The sequence below is a fragment of the Mus caroli genome, unplaced genomic scaffold, assembly GCF_978045245.1.
Source record: "Mus caroli unplaced genomic scaffold, Mus_caroli_1 scaffold_8, whole genome shotgun sequence".
NCBI classification, from domain to species: domain Eukaryota; kingdom Metazoa; phylum Chordata; class Mammalia; order Rodentia; family Muridae; genus Mus; species Mus caroli.
In genome coordinates this window covers 112586111-112613457 of record NW_028227263.1, presented here as the reverse complement: position 1 = coordinate 112613457, position 27347 = coordinate 112586111, and the positions used below count along the sequence as shown (strand labels likewise).

Below are 27347 nucleotides of genomic sequence, written 5' to 3'. Positions count from 1 at the left end.
GTGTTAGGGATGAAGTCTGGGGCCTTGCCAAACTCTACACTGAGCAGCCTCCCAGTACAGCTAGATGCCTGTATCAACCCTTCTGACTGTCTTGAGCAGAACGGAAATCTCCCTGGTCATCAGAATAACCTCCAAGTGCCATATGCAGTTCTGCATGTGCTCAGTCACTTTCTGTTCCAGTTGGAGTAACTGGTCTAGCAGGCTGAGGCAGTCGCTCCCTGTCTATAGCAGAGGTGCGGTGTGGGTGGGTGTGGGTTGTGGGGGAGGGGCAGGACAAGGACAGACTTCCTGGCATGGCAGAGAAGTGGAATGAGCAGCTCTCTTTACAGTGCTCTACTCAGCCAAACCCCGCTGGAGCCTCACTGAGCAGAACCTTCAGTTTATGTACAGCCGCTTTCCCTTAGAAAGGTCCCACTAGTTACACTGTGCACATGACAGTGCCCATGCTCATCGGGGCTCACTCTCCTTGCACAGGGTCAAGAGCATGCTGGAACATGACTACTAGGAGTGTTCTCATACTGCTGTCAAGATGCCATCAAGGGCAACAAGGGGTTAGTGACCTAGAGACTGAATGCAGGAAGGGGAGACTGGGCAGGAAGTGCCAAGTCGGTTGGTGGGCCAGTGTCTGAGATCCCTCCTGGGATGCTGCAGGAACAGACTGCTGAGTGGGGGAGCATAGGGCAGATCTAAGCAGCCAGGGTCTTAGGGCAGGATGCTCTGGAAGGCTGAGAAAGGGTGCAGTGGAGTACCCTGGTAGGGGATGGGAAGATGTTGACTACAGAACTAGAGACAGAATGTCCACTGGAGTGTGTGCTGGATGGGGACAACTGGCCTCCAGGTCAAGAACAACCATTTTATAATTAATACTGTGCAGACAATCATGATCCTGTAGTCAGTCAGGAGGTGGTGGTTCAAGACCCACCCAGCAACGCCGGGCGTGGTGGCGCACGCCTTTAATCCAGCACTCGGGAGGCAGAGGCAGGCGGATTTCTGAGTTCGAGGCCAGCCTGGTCTACAAAGTGAGTGCCAGGACAGCCAGGGCTACACAGAGAAACCCTGTCTCGAAAAAAACCAAAAAAAAAAAAAAAAAAAAAAAAAGACCCACCCAGCTTGGTCTTCAAAATAAAGAGCAATATTAAACTTACTGTGTGGTGGTGGCACAGGCCTTTAATCCCAGTACTCAGAAGGCAGAGGCAAGTGGACCTCTGTAAAATAATGATAACAGTTAAAGTTAGGCATGGTGGCTTTCATCTGTGATCCCAGCACTTGGGAGGCTGAGGCAGGAGAATTGTCTCAAACAAGACAAAACAAAAAAGAAAATGAACAATAAACCAAACAATAAACAATAGTTCATTTTATATGCTAAGTCTGAGGCAGGAGGAATGCCACAAGTTCAAGTCCAGCTAGGGATACATATAGTGAGACTCCCAACACAAGGGAAGGGAGATCCTAAAATAAGGTAAACATACAGATATATGAATATGAAAATTTTCTTTAATTTGTATAAATAAGACAAAGTGTTTTACTTAAATAAAAATTCATCTGGGTCTTCTTGTATAACACAGAATTCTTCCATGGGCATCTGCTGATTTGGAGGCCAGCAACTCTGTTTACATGTGTAAACGAGAATCGTTCCAAATTCCACGGTAAGACCTGAAAAACATCACTTGCTCTAGATTCCACAAGGAGAATGTTTAAAGGTGCATTCATGATGAGGTGACCACTGGAGCTTCAGAAGTTCAAGCTGATCCCTGACTACGTAGTCAGTTCAAGCTGGCCTAGGCTATCCCATGCCCTGCTTTCCAAGACAAAACCAAAAGGAAATTACATCTATATCTGTATGTATGTGTAAACTGCCATAATAAATAAATTTCATTTCTTTAGAATAAAACCAAAACTCCACTAAAGCCGGTGAGATGGCATAGTGAGTCAAAGCTCAAGCCTAAGGACCTGCGCTCGGCTAGCCAAAAACCACGCACAACGCTAGGTGTGGGGTGCGCACTTCTTCTTTGTCTTTTCTTTTCTTTTTTTTCTTTGAACTTTTCAAGACAGAGTTTCTCTGTGTAGTGGTACACACTTTCAATCCCAGCACTCAAAAAGCAGAAGCAGGCGGATATCTGAATTTGAGAGCATTCTTGATTTACAGAATGAGTTTCCGGACAGTCAGGGCTATGGAGAGAAACTCCTGTCATGGAAAAACAAGGCAGGCAAGGCAAGGTCTGTAATCCTAATCCTCCTAGAGCTGGATGGTGGAAACTGAGCTGCTATCCCAAGCCAGCTAACCTGAGTACAAGGACTATAGCAAATGAGAAAGGCCCTGCCTCAAAGTGCCCGGGGTTGCCCTCTGATCTCTACACATACCTACCCTATCTTAATTTGTTCTCTTTTTGAAACAGTCTCAGTGTGTTGTCCAAGCTGTCCTCAAGCACTGTCCTGCCTCAGTTTCCTGAGAAAGGAGGACTAGAAGCATGTACCTAGCCCCAGCCAAGCAGTTTATAATCATGTAGGTACACATCTGGAGGTCAGAGGACAACTCTGCAGAGGCAGTTCTCTACATAGTTCCATCCATCCCTTATGTGTAAATTAGCTTGTTCAGTCTCAAATTATTAAAATGGTTATTGTTAGTGTGGTATTAGAATTCACTGGAGTACAAATTTCTTACAATTTAATTTCTCAACCCTTTTATAATATTCCATATTTAATAATTAGCAAAAAGCATTTTTTTTTTGTTGTTTTTCAAGACAGGGTTTCTCTGTGTAGCCCTGGCTATCCTAGAACTCACTTTGTAGACCAGGCTGGCCTTGAACTCAGTGCACCACCACCGCCTGGCAAGCATTTCATTCCATATTAAAGTCAGAGATAGACAAGCTCAGTAAAGACCTTCTTACCTAGATTAGCACTGCTGAGCATGCTGACCAGTGCTGGCATAAGCTGAAACTCAAACGTCCTCTGGCCTCCACAGCCACTGCAGGCTGGGACCTCACTGACTTCAAATGTGGGGCAGGACAGAAAGAGAGGCTCTCCACTCCACGAATACCTAGGGCAAGCAACGGGAGAATCATTCATCAGAGCAAAACACACAGCAAACCAGCATCTGGGCCACGGTCCAGCATCAGGAGCCAGACCAGACAGCAGGGAAACCTACCCCAGGGGCAAGGCAGTGACTGGAGAGCATCGAGGGGACTGAAGACTTGCTATCACTTGGCTCAGTGCCATCAAAGGCCATAAAGAGATGCTTGGGGTCACTGAACCCCTTTATATGATACTCTTCCTAATGTGTTATCTCCTTTTTCTGCTTTCCATAACTACTATTTTGTTATATTTGAGACAGGGTCTCATTATGTAGATGCTGGCCTGGAGCACACTATGTAGACCAGACTGGACTGAAGAGGCATACCTGCCTATTTACTGCTTACTTAGCAACATGCCATCTTGTAGAAACTGTCCTGCTCATACATGGAGGTCTGGAAGAGTCCTCTTTTGCTTAGGGGCAGAGCAGGTCTAAGAGCATCACTTCAGTCCAGGGTACAGCCTCACCCTCACTTCCATCTGGAAGGGCCATCAATCCTCAAAGACTGCTCATCCAGGAGTCCAAGGTAACTGTAGGGTTAGGAAAATGACTTACCTTCAGCCTTGAGGGGAGTGAGACAGGTTGGACAAGACACTTATGGGCTGGTCTTTGAGCCCTGCCCTAATTTACTTCATACAGTATGAAATAGCTCCATTTTGAGTACAAACTCAGAAACAGGGTGGCTTTACGTCACCTTAAGAGAGACAGATGGTACATTCCTGATGGCAGAAAGGCTACACTCTGAGCTCACAGAGGTATATGGGAACCACATGGGCACACAGATGCACTCATACAGCATCAGCAAAACCAGGACCAGAAAGGTATCCAACACACCCAACCAAGGACCTGAAACCCTCCCTGGAGCCCACAGAGGACACCTGAGCGGCCGACCTCCAGCCTGCTGCATCACTACTTGGTGTACGGTGCCAACTATGTGGGGTCCTCAGTTCAGCGGGGCCCTGACTGCAGACATGATACACTGGAAAGTGCCCTCTGTCCCAGGAAACCCAGGACTGTTCCTCAGCCCTGTGGCCTCCAAGGTCCTGCACCTTGCCTCTGCAAAAGCTCATCACCTGACCTGTTACCTTCATATCTAAGCATCACAGTGCCTTCACTGGGGTTTTCATCAGCTCCCCACTCTGTCTCCAGGAAGGCTTCATTACCCTTCCGTAGCCATTATGTAACCCACACAAAGATGTATGTTTGCATATACGCACCTGCAGATACCGCATGATATGGAACCTGATTCTGATTAAGACCCAAATCAAATAATTCATGTTTGCCAACAGCCAGCTATCAAGGAAATGGATATTATTTGCCTAACTAAATCCAGAATACCTCCCTCTTAAGTATATTTTTTAAAACCCAGGCATGGGGTACATACATGAAATCCTAATATTTGGGAGGTTGAGGCAGGAGGATCAGAGTTCAAAGTTAGGGTTATCAAGATTGCTCAGCAAGTGAAGACACTTGCTACCACGTTTGAGGAGCTGCGTTTGATGATCATCCATGTGACAGCAGATAGGATTAAAGGAAAGACCCACACAGATTGTCTTAGTCAGGGTTTCTATTCCTGCACAAACATCATGACCAAGAAGCAAGTTGGGGAGGAAAGGGTTTATTCAGCTTACACTTCCATACTGCTATTCATCACCAAAGGAAGTCAGGACTGGAACTCAAGCAGGTCAGAAAGCAGGAGCTGATGCAGAGGCCATGGAGGGATGTTCTTTACTGGCTTGCTTCTCCTGGCTTGCTCAGCCTGCTCTCTTATAGAACCCAAGACTCCCAGCCCAGGGATGGTCCCACCCACAAGGGGCCTTTCCCCCTTGATCACTAATTGAGAAAATGCCTTACAGTTGGGTCTCATGGAGGCATTTCCTCAACTGAAGCTCCTTTCTCTGTGATAACTCCAGCTGTGTCAAGTTGACACAAAAATAGCCAGTACACAGATACACAGTTCAAAATCTACACTGTAGAGCTGCAGAGATGGCTCAGGGGTTAGGTGTGTGCTCTCTTCTTCCAGGAGCAGAGGTCATCTCCTAGCACCCACATCAGTTGGTTGCTTTTAACTTCAGCTCCAGGGTGTTTGACACCCTCTTCTGGTCTCTGAGACTAACTGTAGGTGTGTCTCACACACACACACAAGTGTGAATGGAGGCTAGGGGAGCACCCTTGATTGCCATTTGAGTTCTTCTGATTTTCAACACACACACAAAGTGGAGTTTACAGAGTAAAAATCAGTTATACACACAAGCTGAAGATGTATGTGTCAAGATATATCCTACTACTTAGTATGTGTGCAGCTCTGGGTTTGATGCCTAACATGGTATAAACTGGATATGGTAATGCAGCCCTATATATCTCACTGCTCTGGAGATGAAGACAAGATGATCAGAATGTTTTTCAAAGTATTTATCTTTTTTTTTTTTTTTTTTTGGTTTTTCGAGACAGGGTTCCTCTGTGTAGCCCTGGCTGTCCTGGAACTCACTCTGTAGACCAGGCTGGCCTTGAACTCAGAAATCTGCCTGCCTCTGCCTCCCAAGTGCTGGGATTAAAGGCGTGCGCCACCACGTCCGGCGATTTCTGTCTTTAGAGTTACTGTTTTCTTTGGTAAGCATGAACTGAGAAACAGAACCACAGACAAATGCACAAAAATACCAATCCCGGAGGGGTCAGTGGTTAAGAGCACTGACTGCCCTTGCAAAGGACCATGTTTTCCAGCATCCTCAAGGTAGCTCACAACCATCTTGAATTAAGCCCTCTTCTGACCTCTCCAGGCTCCTGCATGTACATGGTGCACATGAACTCATGCATGCACACATAAAAATAAAAACTAGATGGAAAGTGATAGCGTGGACATGCAGAATTCTCCTCTAGCCTCCACATGCAGTGTGGGCACATGTGGCAGACACACAGGAAACCATCATAACTGCTGCTGACCGTACCAGGGTCAGTGTGAATCAGGGAGCTTCTTTACAGTCAGTTCCAAGACAGGAAAGTCCCAGCAGCCACACGCAGCAGCTCACAACCACTAGTCTCCTCTGGACTCCATGGGCACCCGCAGTCATGTGCACAAACACACACCACAAATACAAACAGTGAAAGCAAATTTTAAAGAGGATGAATGCCTCACTGTTTCTGAGGCTGGCCAGGTGATCCTCTCGCCTTACCTTGAGGAGTCTCTGGGCCGCTAGGTACTTGCCAGCACGCTACCATTACAGTAAACAGAAATACCTGTCTTCTTTACCTCAAAATCTGCTCCTGGCAAGCAGCAATTCTCTTCATGAACCTATAAAACGTTGGATCCCCACTGCTAACTGTGGTCTTCTCGTACTTTTCATCCCCGTCCCTAGAGCTAAGGAGAGAAGCAGAGACAAGGGAGACTATCAGTGTCTGGGGAACTGGAGCGTCTGCAAGAGGAACAAGACGCTTCACTTCCTCTTTCTGTATTGTGTTAAATGCTGTGTGTGCTGGGGGTTGCTCACAAGTGCCCAGGCTACACAGGTCAGAGGCCAACTTTCAAGCTAGTTCCTGCCCTTCTTTAGTCTCTGGCATATGGTCTTTTTAGGTCCGAGCTCTCACTGGACCCACCAGAGCTCGTGAGGAAAGCACAGAAACAGCACTGCCCATCTTATGTAAGAGAGCTGAAACCCCGAAACGACCCCAGCGTCCGAGGCAGCTCTGCATTCACAGCGGAGTCACCAAACAAGGCGCACCTCTTCTCAATCATCTGCCTCTACTCTAAAGGCACTGAAAACAGATGGTGGCCAGGAAGTGGCTTAGCAAGATGGCACTTGCTGTTTATTTTAAAGACCTGAGATCAATCCCCAGAACCTACATTCTGAAAAGAGAGAAGGCTCCCATAAGAGGTCCTCTGAATTTCACAAGGAACCGTGGCAGCACATGCATACCTGCACCCATAAATACATGTACGCACACAAATTCCTTGTGAGGAATTTGAAAAAGTGAAATCAGAGCCAGGCAATGGTAGCACATGCCTTTGATCCTAGTACTCTGGATGCAGAGGCAGGTGGATCTCTGTGAGTTCGAAGCCAGCCTGGTTTACAAAGTGAGTTCCAGGATATCCAGGGATACACAGAGATATCCTGTCTCAAAAGCCTCGAAGTGTCTTTTGCCTTACAGAAGCTTTGCAATTTTATGAGGTCCCATTTGTCAATTCTCGACCTTAACAGCACAAGCCATTGCTGATCTATTCAGGAATTTTTCCCCTCTGTCAATAAGACAAAAAGGCCACCAACAGATTGGGAAAGGATCTAAATCAGATAGGGGACTAATATCCAATATATATAAAGAACTTAAGAAGATAAACTCCAGAAAATAACCCGATTAGGAAATGGGGCACAGAGCTAAACAAAGAATTCTCAACTGAGGAATATCGAATGGCTGAGAAGCACCTGAAAAAATGTTCAGCATCCTTAATCATCAGGGAAATGCAACTCAAAACAATCCTGAGATTCCACCTCACACCAGTCAGAATGGCTAAGATCAAAAATTCAGGTGACAGCAGATGCTGGTGAGGATGTGGAGAAAGAGGAACACTCCTCCATTGTTGGTGGGATTGCAAGCTTGTACAACCACTCTGGAAATCAGTCTGGCGGTTCCTCAGAAAATTGGACATAGTACTACCGGAGGATCCAGCAATACCTCTCCTGGGCATATATCCAGAAGATGTCCCAACCGGTAAAAAGGACACATGCTCCACTATGTTCATAGCAGCCCTATTTATAATAGCCAGAAGCTGGAAAGAACCCAGATGTCCCTCAACAGAGGAATGGATACAGAAATTATGGTACATTTACACAATGGAGTACTACTCAGCTATTAAAAAGAATGAATTTATGAAATTACTAGGCAAATGGATGGATCTGGAGGATATCATCCTGAGTGAGGTAACCCAATCACAAAAGAACTCACATGATATGTACTCACTGATAAGTGGATATTAGCCCAGAAACTTAGAATACCCAAGATACAATTTGCAAAACACATGAAACTCAAGAAGAAAGAAGACCAAAGTGTGGACACTTTGCCCCTTCTTAGAATTGGGAACAAAACACCCCTGGAAGGAGTTACAGAGACAAAGTTTGGAGCTGAGACGAAAGGATGGACCATCAAGAGACTGCCATATCCGGGAAATCCATACCATAATCAGTCACCAAACGCAGACACCATTGCATAAGCCAGCAAGATTTTGCTGAAAGGACCCAGATAGAGCTGTCTCTTGTGAGGCTATGCCAGGGCCTAGCAAACACAGAAGTGGATGCTCACAGTCAGCTATTGGATGGAACACAGGGCCCCCAATGGAGGAGCTAGAGAAAGTACCCAAGGAGCTGAAAGGGTCTGCAATCCTATAGGTAGAATAACAATATGAACTAACCAGTACCCCTCAGAGCTCGTGTCTCTAGCTGCATATGTAGCAGAAGATGGCCTAGTTGGCCATCATTGGGAAGAGAGGCCCCTTGGTCTTGCAAACTTTATATGCCACAGTACAGGGGAATGCCAGGGCCAAGTTGTGAGAGTGGGTGGGTAGGGGAGCAGGGAGGGGGAGGGTATAGGGGACTTTTGAGATAGCATTTGAAATGTAAATGAAAAAAATACCTAATAAAAAATTGGGGGGAACCACAAAAGAAAAAATAAAGTAAGATACAATAAATAAAGTCAGAAAAGAGGCTGTGGATGCAGCTCAACTGGAAGAGTGTTGTCCACCAGTAAGAAGGCCTGGGTTCTGCCCCCAACCCTCATATAACCAGCCATACCAATCTCTGCACTGAGATAGTGGAGGCACAAGGATCAGGAATTCCAGGTCATCCTTGAGTACAAACAGAGTTTGAGGCCAACCTGATCTACATGAGACACTGTCTCAAAAACAAGACAACAACAAAATCAAAACAGGGTCCAGGAGATGTCTCAGTGGGTAAAGGTGCTTGCTACCTTTCCCACAACCCACATGGTGGAAGAGGAGAGCAGACCCCCCTTATGTCTGACCTCTACATGTGCACTCCATTGTGCATGCACACAATAAGCAAATGTAAAAAAAAGTTTAAAAAGTAAAAAGAGAATAGGGCAAGGACATAGCTCAGTGGTAAAATCCTCACGGAAGTAACATGCTCCAGGCTCTAGCTTCCATCCCTAGCAGCCAGAAACACAACAGAAACAAATGAGCATACAGAAGAACAGAAAAGGAAACTAAAGAAATGCTAAGGGTGTTTTAATGACAATGGTAAGTGTCATCTGGGTTCAGTTCTTGAGGGCACTCAGCAGCAGGTTAAAGCAGGCTGTCTGATACAGATAGCCCAGGCCGGCATCTGCTCTCTCATCTAAGGGGAGCAAAACAGAAAAGCCTAATCACAACCCTTCTCTCTAGAACTTGCCCGTGGCAGCTTCCTGCCTGCATCTCTCACCCTAGGGAAAGCAGCTGCTCCATGTCCACCCCTTCTCTCCGCTGGTACTCCTGCAGAAGGCTGTGTGCATGATCAAGATCCACGTCGCTGCCATAATCCTCCTCTTCAGCCACACAGATATAATAGGGCTGGAACTGTGGCACTGCAGTGAGGACTGTCAGCCCTTCCCTTGAAGGAGAAGGGCAGGTAACAGCCAGGGCAGTGTCCTGAAGGTGAAGAGCTTGGAGCTTCTCAGTCCAGTCTAGTGCTCTGACATCATTAGAGTCACTTCGCAAATCTGAGGCGGGTGGTGGTGGAGACGTCTCCTCAGTGTCACTTCCCCAGTCTTGTGAGCCTTCACACCAATTCTCAGCTGCAAGGCCATCGCTCTGTTTCTAGAACAATGAATACAGGCCAGTCACACTTCAACGACTTCAGCTTCTCCACCCATCCATGTACCTTTCCAGGGAGCCTGCATATCAGCCCCTTCCTCTGTGGCACACTCCAATTAAACTTCCTGGATCCTACCCACTCAAAAACATGTTTTGGCTGGGTGTGGTGCTGCATCCATTTAAACCAAGCACATGCAAGGCAGAGGCAGATGGAGCTCTGTGAGTTCCAGGCCAGCTTGGGCTTCAGAGTAAAAACCCTGTCTCAAAACAAGCACACAAACAACAAAACTGGAGGGAAAAAAATGGCTCAGTGATTTCTTAAGAGGTTTTTTTTTTGGGGGGGGGGTTTTCGAGACAGGGTTTCCCTGGCTGTCCTGGAACTCACTTTGTAGACCAGGCTGGCCTGGAACTCAGAAATACACCTGCTTCTGCCTCCCAAGTGCTGGGATTAAAGGCGTGCGCCACCACGCTCCGCATTTCTTAAAGAGTTCTTAAGAGGTCTAAGAGGACCCAGGTTCAGGCAGCTCACATCATCTGTAACTCCAGTTCCAGGGGATCCACTGGCACCTTCTGACCCCCAAATGGACTGGCTATGCATATGGTGCACATACATTCATTGAGGTAAGCACTAATAGATGTAAAGTGAAATAAATAATTCCAAAACCAGACAAAACCCCAACCATGTAAGAAGTGACTTAAAACACTGTCTCTTGCCGGGCTATGGTGGCACACGCCTTTAATCCCAGCACTCGGGAGGCAGAGGCAAGAGGATTTCTGAGCTCGAGGCCAGCCTGGTCTACAGAGTGAGTTCCAGGACAGACAGGGCTACACAGAGAAACCCTGTCTTAAAAAACCAAAAAAAAAATAAAAAAAAAAAATAAAAAACACTGTCTCTTTTGCTCCAGGGCAATGTGGGTCCAGGTGTCTTTACCCATCTGTCCCACAATCTTTCTGCTGTAATTCATGTATTATAGGGACTAAAACAAAGGAAAGGACTACATTTCCCAGGCTTCATAGCAGCTGGGCTGTTAGATTAGATGTATTCAGTGGTAAGGTCCTCAGGCCCGCCTAAAAGACAAGAGTGTAATGGAGAGCAATGCCATGAAGCAGGCTGGACACGGTAGCTCATATCAACCTTGGGGAGGCTGAGGCAGGATGATGGCCATGAGTGTGATGTCAGCCCGGGTGACATGAATTTCCAGGCTACCTTGAAGTATGGATCCAGAGAGTGGGTGGGGGGAGGACAGGAACACAAGAAATATACAAGAGAGACAGAGAGCTGTTCTGAAAACCCGATAAATAAAGACAGCATGCCAGGCTCTGTGACAAGGGGAGCATGCACTCATCAAATCACACCTAAGTATCCCCGACTGCAGGAGGTGGCCTAGCAGATAGGTCAGTTCTGAGACGTGCTCCCACAAGTCCTTGCTGGACTTTTCCCCTGAGGCTATCAATTTAGCTAGTAAAGATTTAAATGTCTTAGCTTAAAAAAACAACAAACAAACAAACAAACAAAAAAGCATTTTTCTACCTCACACAACCTTGTGTGCCATGCACACACATGAATATATATATATATATATATATATATATATATATATATACACATACACACACTTACCTATATTTATTCAAATGAGGAAATCAGTAAACTACATGTCTCACGTATGAACTATTATACTTGACCTGGTATTAGACTTGGTGGTGAAGAGCACTGGCTGCTCTCCCAGAGGGCTAGGTTCAATTCCCAGCGCCCACATCAGGCAGCCCAGGAGACCCACTATCTCCAGACACCTGCACTGATGGTCACATACATATATGTAAAATTGAAAGTAAAATCTTGGGGGCTGGCGAGACAGCTCAGCAGGTAAGAGAAACGACTGCTCTTCAGAAGGTCCTGAGTTCAAGTCCCAGCAACTACATGGTGGCTCGCAGCCACCCGTAATGAGATCCAACACCCTCTTCAGGGGCATCTGAAGACACCTATAGTGTACTTATTTGTTATCCCGAGCTTTTGTCTCCGCCGGCAAGAACACACTCGGGACAACCGGAATCTTCTGCGGCAAAGCTTTATTGCTTACTTCTCAGGAAGACCCTGACCCCAGAAAATGGAGTCCCTTATATAGCCCGCAGCGTGACGTTTCAGCACCTGATGTGGCGTGACAGCTCCTGATTCGTTGCTCACCCATCACCCCATTACTACGAGAATGGGCAGTGACTAGGAGTGAGTTCACTCTCGAACCTACGTACAAGGCTTGTTTACTAGTTAGGCACAGCGGAGGGCAGCGCCATCTTATAATGGCGAGTGCTCGCCACAGCAATTGCTCTCGGCACGGCTCTCCACAATTTGTAATAATAAATAAACTTTAAAAGAAAAAGTAAAATCTTAAGAAAAAGCCACAAGGGCTGGTGAGATGGCTCAGTGGGTAAGAGCACCCGACTGCTCTTCTGAAGGTCCAGAGTTCAAATCCCAGCAACCACATGGTGGCTCACAACCATCCGTAATGAGATCTGACGCCCCCTTCTGGTGTGTCTGAAGACAGCTACAGTGTACTTACATATAATAATAAATAAAAGCCGGGCGTGGTGGCGCACACCTTTAATCCCAGCACTCGGGAGGCAGAGGCAGGAGGATTTCTGAGTTCGAGGCCAGCCTGGTCTACAAAGTGAGTTCCAGGACAGCCAGGGCTATACAGAGAAACCCTGTCTCAAAAAATAAATAAATAAATAAATAAATAAATCTTTTTTAAAAAAAAAGCCACAAAACTGTGAGGGAATAGCATTTGATGATTCTGAAAGACTAAAATTCATTCCACTGCAGCAGAGGAGCCTGTTTAAAAGCTTGGTATTCGGGGCAGGGAGATGGCTCAGCACCTACATTAAGCAGCTCTCAGAACACCTGTAACTCCAGCCGCACAGGCTCTGACACACACGGGTGAGGCATACACATAAACAATTGTTTCCAGACAGGGTTTCTCTGTATAGTCCTGGCTGTCCTGGAACTCACTCTGTAGACCAGGCTGGCCTTGAACTCAGAAATCCGCCTGCCTCTGCCTCCCGAGTGCTGGGCTTAAAGACATGTGCCACCACCACTTGGCCTAGATTCACTTTCATTCCATGTGTATGGGTGTTTTCCCCGCATGTATGTCTGTTCACCAGTGTGCTTGGTGCCAGTGAAGCCAGAAAAAAGCACTGGAACCCCTGGAACTGTAGTTACAGGGGATTTTGAATTGCCACCCGAGTGCTGAAATTCGATCCTGAGTCCTCTGAAAGAGCAACATGCGATCTTAGCTACCGAAACATCACGCCAGCCTCCAAAAGCAATCTTTTAAAAAAACTGTCTTAAGGGACTGAGAGAAGGCTCACCGGTTAAGAGCACTGTTCGCTCTTCAAGAGGTCCTGAACTCAATTCCCAACAACCTCATCACAACCATCTATACTGAGTCTGATGCCCTCTTCTGGCATACAGGTGTACATACAGATAGAGCACTCATACATACAGTAAATAACTTTTAACTGTCTTTTTAACTGTCTTAAATAGGATGTGGTGATTCATAGCAGTAATCTCAGGACTAGGGAAGATTTAAGCCAACGGATTTCTGAGAATTAAAGGCCAGCTTGGGCTAGAGAGAGGAGACAAGTTGCTGGAAACGATCCTCAAATGATAGAAAAACATAGTGTGCCAATCAGAATCGCTTTACCTGCGCGTTCCAAGTCTCCTTCTCTGGCACTTGCAGGCACTGGGAACGGAACACCTTCCAGCTTAGAGGCAAGACAGACAAGGTGAGGGCTCTACCCTGGACATCCAGCCTCTCCGCGTGTCACCCGGCCCGCCCCGGCCCGCCCCAGCCCGCCCCGGCCCGCCCCAGCCCGCCCCGTCCTGGGACGAGACTTCACGACAGGACTTCCCCGCCTACCTGCGCGTGTGGCTGTTGCCGCAGCCTGGGCGAGCACAGGCGAACACGTACAGAAGCCGATGGAACGGGGAGCCGTCCAGCGGGCAGTACACCTGCACGACGAGCGTGAGCGGCTGTGCGCAGCGGCCACACTGCGGCCCCGGAGTGGTAACGGCCGGCAGGGCGTCCTGAGGAGCAGGCTGCAGCTCAGACCCCGGGGACCCACGCCGCTCCCGCCCGGACACCCTCCCCGCGGCCCCGCCAAGACATCGCAGCCGCACTCACCGGAACGCCACCCAGCTTGCTAGCGGTCCAGGCGGAGGGCCCTTTGGGGCAGCCCTTCACCGCCGTGTCTCGAAGTCCCAGGAGTACAGGCTTCCGATCGGCCGCCATAACAACTGGGCTTCCACGTGACAGCGCGAGCTACGGTGGCCGGCAGGAAGAGTTATCTGCGCACGCGCGCCGCCTGCTCTCTTTCTTCCCCCCCCCCCCACTCCGCCCCGAAGGGGTCCTGGACGGAGACCACCTGTTTTATCACTGATATCTTGAGATAGGACCTACAAAAAGGTTTAACTAGAAACTGACAACTGGAAACAGGATGACGGTATTGGCGGTCAACAAAAAAACATAACAAAAAAAAAAAAAAAAAAAAAAAGAAAAAAGAAAAAAAGAAAGCCAGGCGTGGTGGCGCACGCCTTTAATCCCAGCACTTGGGAGGCAGAGGCAGGTGGATTTCTGAGTTCGATGCCAGCCTGGTCTACAAAGTGAGGTCCAGGACAGCCAGGGCTATACAGAGAAACCCTGTTCGGAAAAAAACAAAACAAAAAAACAAACAAACAAAAACAAAAAACAAAAAGACAACCCATAACAAAAAGTCCTTACATTTTAAAAAAATAATAATTTACTTTTTATTTTATGAGCATTGGTGTTTTGCCTGCATGTAGGTCTGTGTGAGGGTGTCAGTTCTTGGAATTTCAGTTAATTATGAACTGTCCTGTGAATGGTGGGATTGAACCTGGGTCCTCTGAAAGAGCTCTTAATTCCTGAGCCATCATTCCAGCCCCGAAAAGTCCTTAATTTTGACAGATACATTTAAAATGCATATGAAGACTGAAGTTAAGATTTGAGCATATGCCACAGCGGGGTTGCGTATAGCTTTATTCCCTGCAGTCAAGAAGCAGAGGCAGGCAAACCTCTATGTGTTCGAGGCCAGCAGTCTACAAAACAAGTCCAGGACAACCAGGACTGTTACACAGAGAAACCCTGTATGGAAAAACAAAACAAAATAAAAATGTTGATCATGTACATAGGTTACTCAACTGCTTACAACTCCGGTTTGCAGAGGGTAGACAGGAGGGGAGCCAATGCCAATTTTTTTTTTCTGGAGTCTGTGGGCAGCAGGAATACACATGGTGCACATTAAAGTAAATAATAAAAATTTTAGCAGGGCAGTGGTGGCTCACGCCTTTAATCCCAGCACTTGGGAGGCAGAGGCAGGTGGATTTCTGAGTTCAAGGCCAGCCTGGTCTACAGAGTGAGTTTCAGGACAGCCAGGACTGCACAGAGAAACCTTGTCTCGAAAAACCAAAATAAGAAGAAAAATTTTAGTGATGAGTTTTACTAAAATAAAAAATAAGCACATTTGAAAAACATGTATTGCCAGGTAAGGGTGAACTCTGGTTACAGTTTGGACTAAATAGTGAAACTCAACCCAGCTCTGACTTGAGAGTATCTCAAAAACAAATAAAAAAAAAAAAACAGATAAAAATGAAATTGGGACTGGATCAACCAACCTGATCAGTAACTTTCAGGCTACTGAGACACTGTCTTTATAAAAAAGGACTGACTGGACCAGAGGAATGACATGTGAGGTTATCCTGTGTCCTAAACACACACACACACACACACACACACACACACACACACACACACACACACAAGCCAGGGATCAATACAGCAAGCAGTTGCTCGTTGGCTCTTTCTAGGACTTCCCTCAATAATAGATCATGACCAGAAATTATAAGCCAAAGTAACCCTCTCCTCCACAAGTGTTTAATCACAGAAACAGAAAGTGAACTAGCACATGTGAGTTCGACTGCTTTCAGAAACCATAGCGGTGTGAGAATTTTAGAAATGGGCTAGAGAGATGGCTCAGTGGTTAAAAGCACTGACTGCTTTGCCAGAGGTCCTGAGTTCAATTCCCAGCAACTACATGGTGGCTTAAAACCATCTGTAATGGAATCCGATGCACTCTTCTAGTTTGTGTCATTTCCACAAAGGTAGCAGCCAGGATACAGGGAAAGAAGAGTCCGCAGCAAATCTCTCAAAGTCATGTCTTTCCCTCTCAAGGGAGACATTTTTCTCCAACTGAGCCCCACCTCCTACTTTCCACCACTTACCAATAGTGCCACCTGCTGGACACAAGTCAAACACTCAAACCTCGGAGAAACTTTACCCCACAAGTGTGTCCACATGATAGATTGAACCCAATCTTTGAGCATGCGCTACCACTGACCTATATCGAGACCCTACTGTGACCTATCACCCTTTTTCTTGAGACACATTTCCACTGTATAGCTAGACAAATCTGGAACTTGCTCACTCAGCCCAGGCTAGCCTCAAGTAAGTACCATATACATCCCATTACTGTGTATGTACTTGCCACAATACATGTGACATCAGCTCACCCCATCCACCTTTATATAGGTTTCATAGATCAAACTCAGGTGACTTGAGTGTAGTTTTAAATGACTTTTGATCTGGGGACCCAGAAGGGCTACCACTCCCCTCCCCCCGAACACACACACACTATTGCTTCCTTTTTGCTTTAACCCCCTTTAGCTCCAGGTGTCCCCCCCTGAGCTTCCCTCGAATCTTCAGATAGAGACACACAGCTTGTTACTTTACAACTTACCTTCTTGGCACAATTGCTGGGCACAGATATCTCCTGCCTGGAGAAGCATCCACTTAACCAATTATCACCATCTCTCCACCTGCCCTAAATTTAGTGACTAGTCCCACCGAGCCCCTATTAAACATCCTTGGCCACTCGCCTGTAGTGGTGATCACAGGCTCTGGCTCCCCTGAGAGTTCACATGGTTGTTCTGTCCTTTTTCCTCTAAAGCACAGCAGAAAGACACTTTCTCCTTCCCTGCATCTATCTGCCTTTTTTCCTCCTGGGACCTGGGAAGTCCACCTATACCTTCCGTCCAGCAATTGGCCCCTGGCTTTCTTTACTGACAAATCAAGAACCAATTGGGGAACAGGACTTTAGCATCAGAACCACCCCCTTCAGTGACCAAGTCTGTGTACAGTCTACAGGGTAGACTCCTGTTTGAGTGTTTGGCCCAAAGGGAGTGGCACTACTAGGAAGTGAAGCTATGCTGAAGGGTGCGTCACTGTGGGGGCAGGCTTTGAGGTCTAACTTGCTCAAGCTAGGCCTACTGTAGCATTCCTTCCGCAGCCTTCGAATCAAAATGTTGAACTCTCAGCTTCTTTACAAGCACCAGGTATGCCCACATGTGCCACCATGGTTTCTGCCATGATAATAATGGACTAAACCTCTGGACTGTAAGCCAACCTCAATGAAAATGTTGTCTTTTACAAGAGCTGCTATGGTCATGGTGTCTCTTCACAGCAATAAAATCCTAAGACATGTACCACATCTTTTTATTGACTGGCCATCTCATGGGCCTAATTAACATAGTGGAAAGTAGAATGACAGGGCTTGTCACTCAAGTCTCACAAGGACTGATAGCCAGGATATGAGTGTGACAGTAATGACACCCTGCTAAAATTGTCTTTTGAAGGGTATAATCGAGTTCACCCCTGGGTTCTTTTGTTTGTTTTTAAGACTTATTTATTTTATGTATGTGAGTACACTGTAGCTGTCTTCAGACACACCAGTAGAGGGCATCAGATCTCATTATGGATGGTTGTGAGCCACCATGTGGTTGCTGGGAATTGAACTCAGGACCTCTGGAAGAGCAGTCAGTGCTCTTAACCGTTGAGCCATCTCTCCAGCCCCATTCCTCGGTTTTGATACCAAAAACAAACTGAAGGAAAACAAACAAACAAACAAAAACCTACCTAGTGAAGCAGAATTACCTTTTCCACATCACCAAGGTGAGGAGGGGAAGGAGGTGAACATGTGACTGGAGAGCAAGTTGCCCACCTAACTGCAGATCCTTGACCCCACCCTACCCAACCCCTTTTTTGTAGACAGGGTTTCTCTGTGTAGCCCTGGCTATCCGGGAACTCATTCTGTGGACCAGGCTGGCCTTGAATTCAGATAGACCTGTCTGTGCCTCCTATCACCCAGCTGTCCCCTTGTAACGATCAATCCTCCGAGACTGTGGACCAGCCCACCACCAAGTAAAGAGCCAACCAACCAAGGCATAAGCAGGGTCACCCACAAGTAACAGGTAAAAGTACCGACTCAGTAAACTGAAGAGGCTGAGCCCCCGTGCCTCCTCTAGGTGTCTTTATTCTAGCTGGGATGTGAAATACAGGTCAGAACAACATGACACGTCAAAGCCCTTCCGTCTGCTTCAACAGGGAGGGTGCATAGTGGGTGGATGGCAGTTCCAGACCAGCTTCTCCCAACAGCCTTGTAGTCCAGGCCAACTACCGGTGGTGTGCTCTGGGCAGGGAGGGGCAGGACCATGCAGTGCATATGGTGAGAAGGGACACGGAGGACCCGTCAGTAGGGCCACGGCTGGAGTTATTCTAGTTTGGTGTCCCGCTGTTGCTTGATGAAGCTGATCAGTCCGTTAGTGGAGGAATCATGGGAGGTCACAGCAGAGCTGCCCTCCAGCTCCGGCTCAATTTTCTTGGCCAGCTGCTTCCCCAGCTCCACTCTGTCGGGGGAGGGTGGAAGAGGAGGATGAGCCAGCCACATTCTAGAGACAACCCAAAAGCACAACAGAGATTCCTCGGCAACTCACCCCCACTGGTCGAAGCTGTTGATGTCCCACATGATGCCCTGAACAAAGATCTTGTGCTCATACATGGCTGCAGAGGAAACAACAGACGGTGCCCGTTAGGGTCTCTCTCCTTCCTTCCCTTCCCCATCCAAGTGACCTCAAGCCAGCCAGCCAGCTCATCCTTCCTCTCCCCACTCACCAATCAAGGCCCCCAGAATGAAGGGTGTTAGCTTGGTAAACACAATAGAGTTGGTCGGGCGGTTTCCTTCAAAGACCTGCGGGAAACAAGAACTGTCCTCAGCGACGGGCAGACGCGCCGGAGCACTTAGCCCTAAATGGGGTGTCTATATACATCCCTCCCCTCAAGGCTCTGGGGTCTCTGCAGAAGAGGAGCTGGAAAGATTCTAAGGGCAAAGGTGGTGGATGGCTCCAAGGAGACATCGTCTTGGGGACCCAACACGACCGATGCGCTTAGACCCTCACAGACCAAATCCCACCACAGAGGAGGAAAAGTAGATATGAAGTCTATCTTCTACCTCTAAGCTAGCTGCAAATGACAGCTGCCAGGAAACAGTGACACTAGGTCTATGAACCATATTCCAGGACCAGAGTCACACCAAGGAAGAGCAGATCAACAGAAAACAGACTCCATGTTTTTATGATGTTGCTGTTATTAACTTTTTATGCTTTTTATTTTATTTTATCTATCTATCTATCTATCTATCTATCTATCTATCTATCTATCCATACATACATCTATGGTTGTTTATATATGCTTGATCTAGGAAGTGACACTATTAGGAGGTGTGGCCTTGTTGGAGTAGGTAAGTCACTGTGGGCATGGGCTTTAAGATTCTTGTCTAGCTGCCTGGGAGCCAGTCTTCTGTTTGCTTTCAGAATAAGACATAAAACCCTTATCTCCTTCCACACCATGGCTACCGGGATGCTACATGCTGCCTGCCTTGAAGATGATGATGGACTGAACCTCTGAAACTGGGTCATGGTGTCTGCTCATAGCAGTAAAACTTTAACTAAAACACTATCTGTTAATCTCATCTATCTCCTTCCTTCCTTCCTTCCTTCCTTCCTTCCTTCCTTCCTTCCTTCCTTCCTTCCTATTATTTATAGAAAGAATATAAAGTTGGGTGGGTAGGTAGACCTGGGAGGAGTTGGAGGACAAGAAAGAAGATTGCCAAAATATACTGGGCAGGGGAGAAAGTCCCCAGGCTAATTCAGGTCCCCAAGCTTTTGAAGAGGAAGACGCTCCACCCCAGAGCATGGGACATTTACTCTGGGGGAAGAGACCCTCCGACTGTGTAGGACAAACAATCATGAGCCCCTACCCTGACCCTTCAATGTCATCCCTCTAGGCCCCGCATGTCATCCTAGGGCTGAAGTTCAGGAGCAAAGCTGACCTTGTGTGGCAAGAGTTTCTCCAAGTCTTCTGGGCTCTTCCCGGCAGCCTGGAGCTCCTTCCTGGCCTCTTCAGGCAACTTCCCCTTCATCAGGGCCTCAGTCTGGGCCAAGAAGTTAGCCAGGAGGATCTGACAAGAGGGACATACAGTTACAGTAGCCAGCACCAACAGAGACCGCCCAGTCCATCTCAAGCGGTATCAGTTTCAACATGGTCCACCCACTGGATAGCGCAACTGGAGAGGGGAAGGAGGCCGCATGGGATGACATAGGAGGGTGACAGTGCTTAACTATTCAATTTTCTTTTAGGGAACAGAACCTGAGTACCCTCTGTGAAGCTACAACCTTCTCCTTTCTTAAAATTTGAGACAGGTCTTTGCTCAGTTCCTCAGGCCGCCCTCAACTGGCAGATCCTCCTTCTCGGCCTCCTGAATACCTGCGATCACAGGTGTGTGCCACCTCGCCAAGCTGCCTAGCAGCATATGAATATTCTGATACGTGATAAGGGGTCCTGCTAATGACCTTTTTTTTTTTTTTTGGTTTTTCGAGACAGGGTTTCTCTGTGTAATCCTGGCTGTCCTGGAACTCACTCTGTAGACCAGGCTGACCTCAGAAATCCACCTGCCTCTGCCTCCCAAGTGTTGGAATTACAGGCAGCGCCACTACTGCCCGGCATGACTGTCTTTTAAGACTTTAAGAGGGAGCAACATTGACCCCACTTTTCTAGTTGAATCAAGTCAACAGTGTTGTATCACAGCATAGCAGGCACGCGCCTTCCAATCCCTACACTCACAAGGCCGAGAGAAGATTACCAAGTTCAGGGCCAGCCTGAGTCGCATTATGTGACCCTGTTGCAAAACAAAAGATAAAAAGACACTCAGCCACCAATAAGGAACCAGAATGTTGGTCCTCAGAGAAGATTCTGCCAAAAACCTGAATGAACATGTATTTTCCAAGAGTCTGGTGGTAGTCTAGGCTTTAACTTGTCAAACTGACTTAGCCTAAAGTCATCTGAAATGGGAGTTTCAATTATGTCTGCCCCGTTCAGATTGGCCTGTGGGGGATTGTCATGATTGTTAATTGATACAGGAAGGCCCAGCCCACTGTGGGCAGCACCATCCCTAGGCAGGAAGTGCCAGTCTGTACAAGAAAACTAGCACGAGCCTGAGAACAAGCCAGCGACCAGCATTCACCCATGGTCTCTGCTTCAAGTTCTTGCCCTGCCTTCCCCCAGCCATGGACTGTGACCTGTAAATCCCAGGGCTGCGCATGCTTAGAGTCCTCAGAGTAGCAGAGATGGAACTGACTCAGGCCAACACCTTGAGTTTGGCCTATGACTTTTATGAGATAGGAGCCTAGCTAGGCTTCTAACTTTGGGAACTGAGATAACAGACTGTGTGTTTCAAGGCAGTAAACTTGTGGTCATCTGCTGTGGCAGTGAAAGAATGAGTCTAACTGCTGAGCCAGGCAGCTGCAGGAGGGCTGCCCCACAATCCTGAAAAGCACAACAATAGTCCAGCCAGGCTTTTTACCTTGTGATGCAGACCTTTCCGTATGGGGTGCTGGGTCTGGACAGGGATGAGAAAGTCACAGGGTATCATCTTCGTGCCTGTTAAGCGCAAGGGGACAATAGTCATCCATACAATCCTAAGTCCATGGGAGCTACCCAAGCAGCCTATAGAAGCCACTACCCTAAGCGGGAGGGCCCTGCTGTCCCATCCTCAGCTTACCAGGCATCACGCCCACTTGCCCAGAGCAGACGGGCCCTACCTTGGTGGATGAGCTGGTAGAATGCGTGTTGACCATTGGTCCCTGGCTCCCCCCACACGATGGGGCCTGTCTGGTGGTCCACGCGGGCCCCGGACTTGGTGATGTACTTTCCGTTGGACTCCATGTCACCCTGGAATGAGGACAGAAACTCAATCCTCTACCTGTATGATTTGCCTGTCACAAATGCCCTGGATCCTTCCTGGGGTGCCTGAATCAGCTTTATGTGGGGAATCCTGTAGATGTGGGTTCTCAGGCTCCCAAGCTTTCTGCTTAAGACTACTGTAAGGACCACGCGCAGGACAAGGTGGGTCTGGAGGCAGGAGGAGGATCTCTTTATTTGTTCTTCCTATAGGTGGCCTAAGGACACCCAGGAAGACGGCCTACTGCTCTCTTGACCAGAAGACCTTTCAAAATCATGCAAATTGATAAGTCAAAACTTGATCACTCTTAGAACAACTATGAAGATGCCTGGAAGATTGTTGCAGGATATCTGATCACACTGTGAACCCCAAGATTGTGAAATTTACTGAAAAAAACACGTTTCTAGTGGTGGTGTGGCTCAGCCCTTGGCACACACCTTTAATCTCAAACAATGAAGGTAAAGTTAGTTTGTAGAAGGAAGCACCCATGTTTGAAAGTGATGTCTAATTGAGTGGCAGGCAAAGTGACCAATCCGAGAAAGATTTGACAGAGTAGGATACGCCCAACTCTCATGAGAGGAGAGAGGAAAGGAAAGCTACTTGGGAGCAGTGCAGAAAAAAGAAGGCCGTTGTTTTAACGGGAGAGTTTTACAGACACAGGTTACAGAGAGAGGACAAGGTGGACACAGGTGAAGACAGAACAAGCCAAAGACTGAGAAGCCAGAAGACTTCTTAGAACAGACTGCTAGAGTTAGCATGAAGCCAACCAGAGCCGTTCAATAAGAACTAAGCGAGGCTGGACTGAAGCAGTCAGCTGTGAGAGGAGTTTGAACCACATCAGCTGATTTGAATCAGCAGCTAGAGCTCAGAAAACACTAGGAAGGGGTGAGCTTATTCAACAGTAAGTCTCAGAGGCTGGAAACATTCTAGGCCTAGTTAAGACTGTACGGAGGCTAGAAGCTTCCAGGACTAGGCCTAGGTTAGCAGCTGGAGGCAGTCAGCCTCGGACACAATTACTCAGCCGAGTAAGGCACATTTACAGGAGATGGCTCGGTAGATAAAGAGTGCTTCCTGCTCTTCCAAAGGACCCAATTTCAACTCTTGGCACACACACCAGGCAGCTCACAGCCACCTGGAGTGCCAGTTCTAAGGTTCCATCGAGCTCCTCTGCTTCAAGGGCACCTTGCACCCGTGTGGCATTCACTCATATGGACACATACAAATACACATTCAAGGAAAAGGAGAGGGGAGACTAAGCAGGTAGGTCTGCTCAGACCAAACAATAGGGCTGGACACAGGGTCAGGGGCCCCAAAGGGTGCTAATTTTTGTTGCATGTGCTTACAAATAGGGAGAGGTAAACTCTCTGGTCACCGAGCATGTCCATCCTGGTGAACAAAGTACACCTGGGCCACAGTATAAGTCCCGAGTCCCAGCTCACATCACCACCCAAGAACAGCAATGACAGGAGAGAGCCAAAGAGGAAGACACACAGGGCACCTCTCACAGACAGAGGTGAAATCCAGCTGGCAGCATGGATGGAGTAGGACTTGGTTAACAAGATGTTCCAGGAACCCAGCCGCAGGGATGAACTACGGCCACACCCAAGCACAAGGCGGGGCACTGGACCTGCCACTAGACCTCCCAAAGCATGGCCCGGCGGTACCTGCTGGAAATAGGCAGCAAAGCGGTGCATGTACTGGTCATAGGGCAGCAAGGCGTGGGTCTCACAGCCGTAGCAGTTGATGTACCAGATGCCCAGCAGAGCCAGCAGGACGGGGGCATTCTTCTCCAGGGGCGTCTTGAGGAAGTGCTGGTCCTAAAAGAACGGCAAGGTGAGTGGGGGCTGAGCAGCTGGCAGGGAGAGGGAGGACAGGGCAGGACCCATACATGTCTCAGGCCACACAGCACTCACCATCCAGTGAGCCCCGGACAGCAGCTGCTCGAAGTGGTCAAAACCTGTGACACAAAAGCAGCATCAGTAAAGGTGCCCCTCGCAGGCAAAAAAAAGAAGAAGTGCCACCTCCGTGTCCTCCCGGAAGTTGGTTAGTTTCTTCTGGAACCAGAAAAGTGGGACCCGGGAGGAGGGGCCCCAAGGAAAGCCTCTCTCTTCAGAGCTGGCCCTGAGCATAATATCAACCCTACAGTTCTCTCTCCCAGTACTAAAAGATAAATGTTTGTAGGCAGAAGCAGAGAGGCAGGGAGCCTGTGGGCTAAGCAAGGTATTCATGGATATGACATCAACCTCACGCTGCAATACTGCCTCCTGCAGGAGACACAGGGACACTCACCTACATGCAGAGCAATGGAAAGTCCAATGGCTGACCACAGCGAATAGCGGCCACCTACCCACTAGGAGAGAAGGAAAGGGCATTGAAGGTGGGCAGGCACACCCTACCCCCTCCCCCTCCTGCCAAGCCTGTCCCTGGAAAGCCACTCTTCCACGGGTACAGCTTGTAGGGCTTGACGCAACCCAACTCTTCCTAGGAAGTCGGCAGCCCAGTGCCAGTGACCCTCCACATGGGACGGATCAAAGCCATAGCCGTAGAGTAGAGATGTTACCATGGTTGGCTTTTTCCTCCTGGCAGACCAAGGCCTCAAACCTCTGTCATCTGTCAGCTCCTGTCTCCTCAGCACTGGCAGACAGACAGCTTTGCCTTCTCAGTGTTGACAGAGCCAGGGCTTCATACCTGCTTCAGCTGCCTCAGCATGACCTGTGGTAGTTCCTACTTCCTCAGTGCTGACAAAAAGAGTTCCCAATCTGTGCTAAACCTTTTTCTTCAGATGCCGACCTACATAGACCTTCATACCTGTTCACAATCCCATCTCCTTAGATGAAGGCAGACCAAGCCCTCATACCTGTGCATGACACATACCTCAGACCCAACTTAAGAGCTTCATACCTGTGCCTACCTTATCGCCTCAGACACCGATGGTAAATTTCGTACCTCATACCTGTGCCGTGCCTCATCTCCTCAGATACTGGCAGACCAAGCACTCAGACCTCTACTGAACTTACCTTTGAAACACTGAGAGGCCGAGGACCTATCCCCTCAGATACTGACAGATCCAGAGCCTCATACCTGTGTCTCCCCTGTCTCCTCAGACACTGACAGACCCAGAGCCTTGTACCTGTGCCTACCCTGTGTCCTTGATCAAGGGCAGACTCACTAATTCATACCTATATCTAACCTGTCTTCTAAGTTACTGACAGACCCAGAACTTCACTCTCAGACTTACCCTGTCTCTTTGGTCACTGACAGACCCAAAACCTCACACCTGCACTTACCATCTCCTCAGAAACTGACAGACCAGAGCTCATACCTTCACCTACCCTGTCTCCTCATAAACCGACAGATCCAGAACCCCGGGCCTGTACCTACCATTGTCTTCTTGGTCATTGATACACCCAGATTTGTGACCACTCTGCCTCATTGGTCCAGATTAGACACAGAGACTAATACTTTACCTACCAAGTCGCCTCATATACTGACAGACTCAGAGCCTCAGACCTGCACCCATTCTGTCTCCTTAGCTACTGACAGATCCATAGCTTTGTGCCTATGCTTACCCTGTCTCCTCAGCCTCTGACAGACCCAGAGCCTCCTACCCATGTCTACCCTGGATCTGAATAAACACTGTCATCCAGAGAAGCACTCCACAGTGGCATATACAAGAGTCCTGTGGCAGGAGTAACCTTTTACAACAGAGATTAAAAATTCACAGGAAACAACAGGAGCAACTTCGTTTCTCAAGTCTCTCAGGCTGACACAGGACTACAATGCCGCTAGCTGTAAAGGAGAGGTGCTAGACCACATATCCGTTAGCTGTTTGCATGTATCTTCTGGAGGCCTGAGGTGACTGGCTTTGAGGAAGCACAGCACAGTGTGTAATGTGAAGGAGGGTGAGAAGGACGAAGCTGAGAGACCAGGTTGGAGAACTGCTGTCCGAGAGCCAGGCACAAATGAAAACAGAGAAAGATGTCCCAAGATGATGACATCCTGGTCTGGGGGGGGGGTGAAGAGAGCTAACACAGGAAGTTCACACAGGCGGAACTGAAAGAATGAGGAAGGTGGCCCAAGGTCCCTCTGGACAATAATGAACTGCAGACTCATCTGTAAGGATCCAGGGTTAAGAAGAGCTCTGCTACAGCAACCATCTCACAAGCCTCATTAGGTGTGACATGATCTTCCCTAATCGACTTAGTTTTAGAACGGGAATCGAATGGTTGGCAGCCCTGACTGACAAGTCTAGCTTCTGACCTTGGCTGAGAGGAGCAAGGTCAGATTTCATCTAGCTAGCAATTCCAGGCAGGGTCTGACCCAAGCCTCTGGGCCCTCGAATTGTACCATGTGCATCCCTAGGATGGCTCAGACTATGAACCAAAGAGAAAGGAAGGCCAAATACCACATACTAGTGACTACAGACTAGGGGGCTGCAGATCCCCAGGTCTCTGCAACAGGCCTGAGCCTTGCCTGATGAGGACAGGTAGTGGACAGGCTTAGGGAACACCACCTCCTCTATCCAACCTCCAGACTGACCCAGACACACATATTGCTATATCAGGTTGTTTTGCCTGCTTGCTTGCTTGCTTGCTTCCTTCCTTCTCTCTGTTTTATGTCAAGGTCTCACTGTGTAGCCCAGGCAGGCTTCCCACTGTGGTTCTTTCTCTTACACTATGACGTCTGACCAACCCCTCAGGTCTGCCCAGCCATAAACATATTCCTGGGCTAGGCTGCACACACATTTCACCTAACAAGGGTAGGGTACATTTATATCTGAGCCCAGGTGATAAGGACACCTCTTCTTGGATCCAAAGATGGACAGGGAAGACTGGGCAAACACTAGCATGGATCAATTACAACAGCTTCACCTGGGAGGCCTGGCTCCACCTACCTGTATCCAGCTCCAAGGATACAGCCAGTGCCGCTACCCAATCTTGACACTCTACCTAAGGCAACAGTCGCAGGTCCATCTCCCTAAGAGCAATTTGAGACTCCTTAACCTTTATGGGGACCCAGCTCTATGTACTTCCTTGTGACTCCAGCAGTCTCCAACGAGTCGGCAGAGCTTCTCCAACCTCACATATCAAACCAGTACCACCAACCTTGGCTCAAGCACAGCACCAGCACTGAGCCTGGACTTCACCACTTAAGAGCGCCATCCCAACATATGCAATCCATAGGACCCACCTGAGGTGTGCTTCTACTGAGGTGAGACTTACTCAGCCACACTTGAGCCTTACCTCAAAGACCCAGGCCGGCACACCCCAGCCAGAACCAAGCTCCACGGACTGAATAATCCCAGGTGTATACCTCTAGCTCCCAAGTCCTTGCTTAGAG

The 27347-nt window shown here is 48.1% G+C and overlaps 2 protein-coding genes across 2 annotated transcripts in view; both read right to left on the bottom strand.

The window, feature by feature from the left end:
* Positions 1–1476: 1476 nt before the first annotated feature.
* On the bottom strand, positions 1477–14188 carry Pdcd2l (programmed cell death 2 like). Its single transcript, XM_021168030.3, has 7 exons — positions 14045–14188; positions 13781–13947; positions 13565–13625; positions 9493–9866; positions 6318–6425; positions 2889–3037; positions 1477–1653 (listed from the first exon to the last, which is right to left on the bottom strand). The coding sequence occupies exons 1-7, from the start codon at positions 14150–14152 to the stop codon at positions 1523–1525; spliced, it is 1098 nt and encodes a 365-aa protein (XP_021023689.1). The 5' UTR covers positions 14153–14188; the 3' UTR covers positions 1477–1522.
* Positions 14189–18220: 4032 nt separating this feature from the next.
* The window catches only part of Gpi (glucose-6-phosphate isomerase), a 29265-nt gene continuing 20138 nt past the window's right edge, over positions 18221–27347 (bottom strand). The window contains exons 10-18 of the mRNA XM_021166797.2: positions 24297–24357; positions 23921–23964; positions 23672–23824; positions 21868–21997; positions 21630–21706; positions 20100–20228; positions 18884–18959; positions 18706–18772; positions 18221–18618 (exon numbers count right to left, since the gene is read on the bottom strand). Of these exons, the coding sequence (XP_021022456.1) occupies positions 18483–18618; positions 18706–18772; positions 18884–18959; positions 20100–20228; positions 21630–21706; positions 21868–21997; positions 23672–23824; positions 23921–23964; positions 24297–24357 (873 nt within the window). The 3' untranslated portion in view covers positions 18221–18482. The remainder of the gene's footprint in view (positions 18619–18705; positions 18773–18883; positions 18960–20099; positions 20229–21629; positions 21707–21867; positions 21998–23671; positions 23825–23920; positions 23965–24296; positions 24358–27347) is intronic.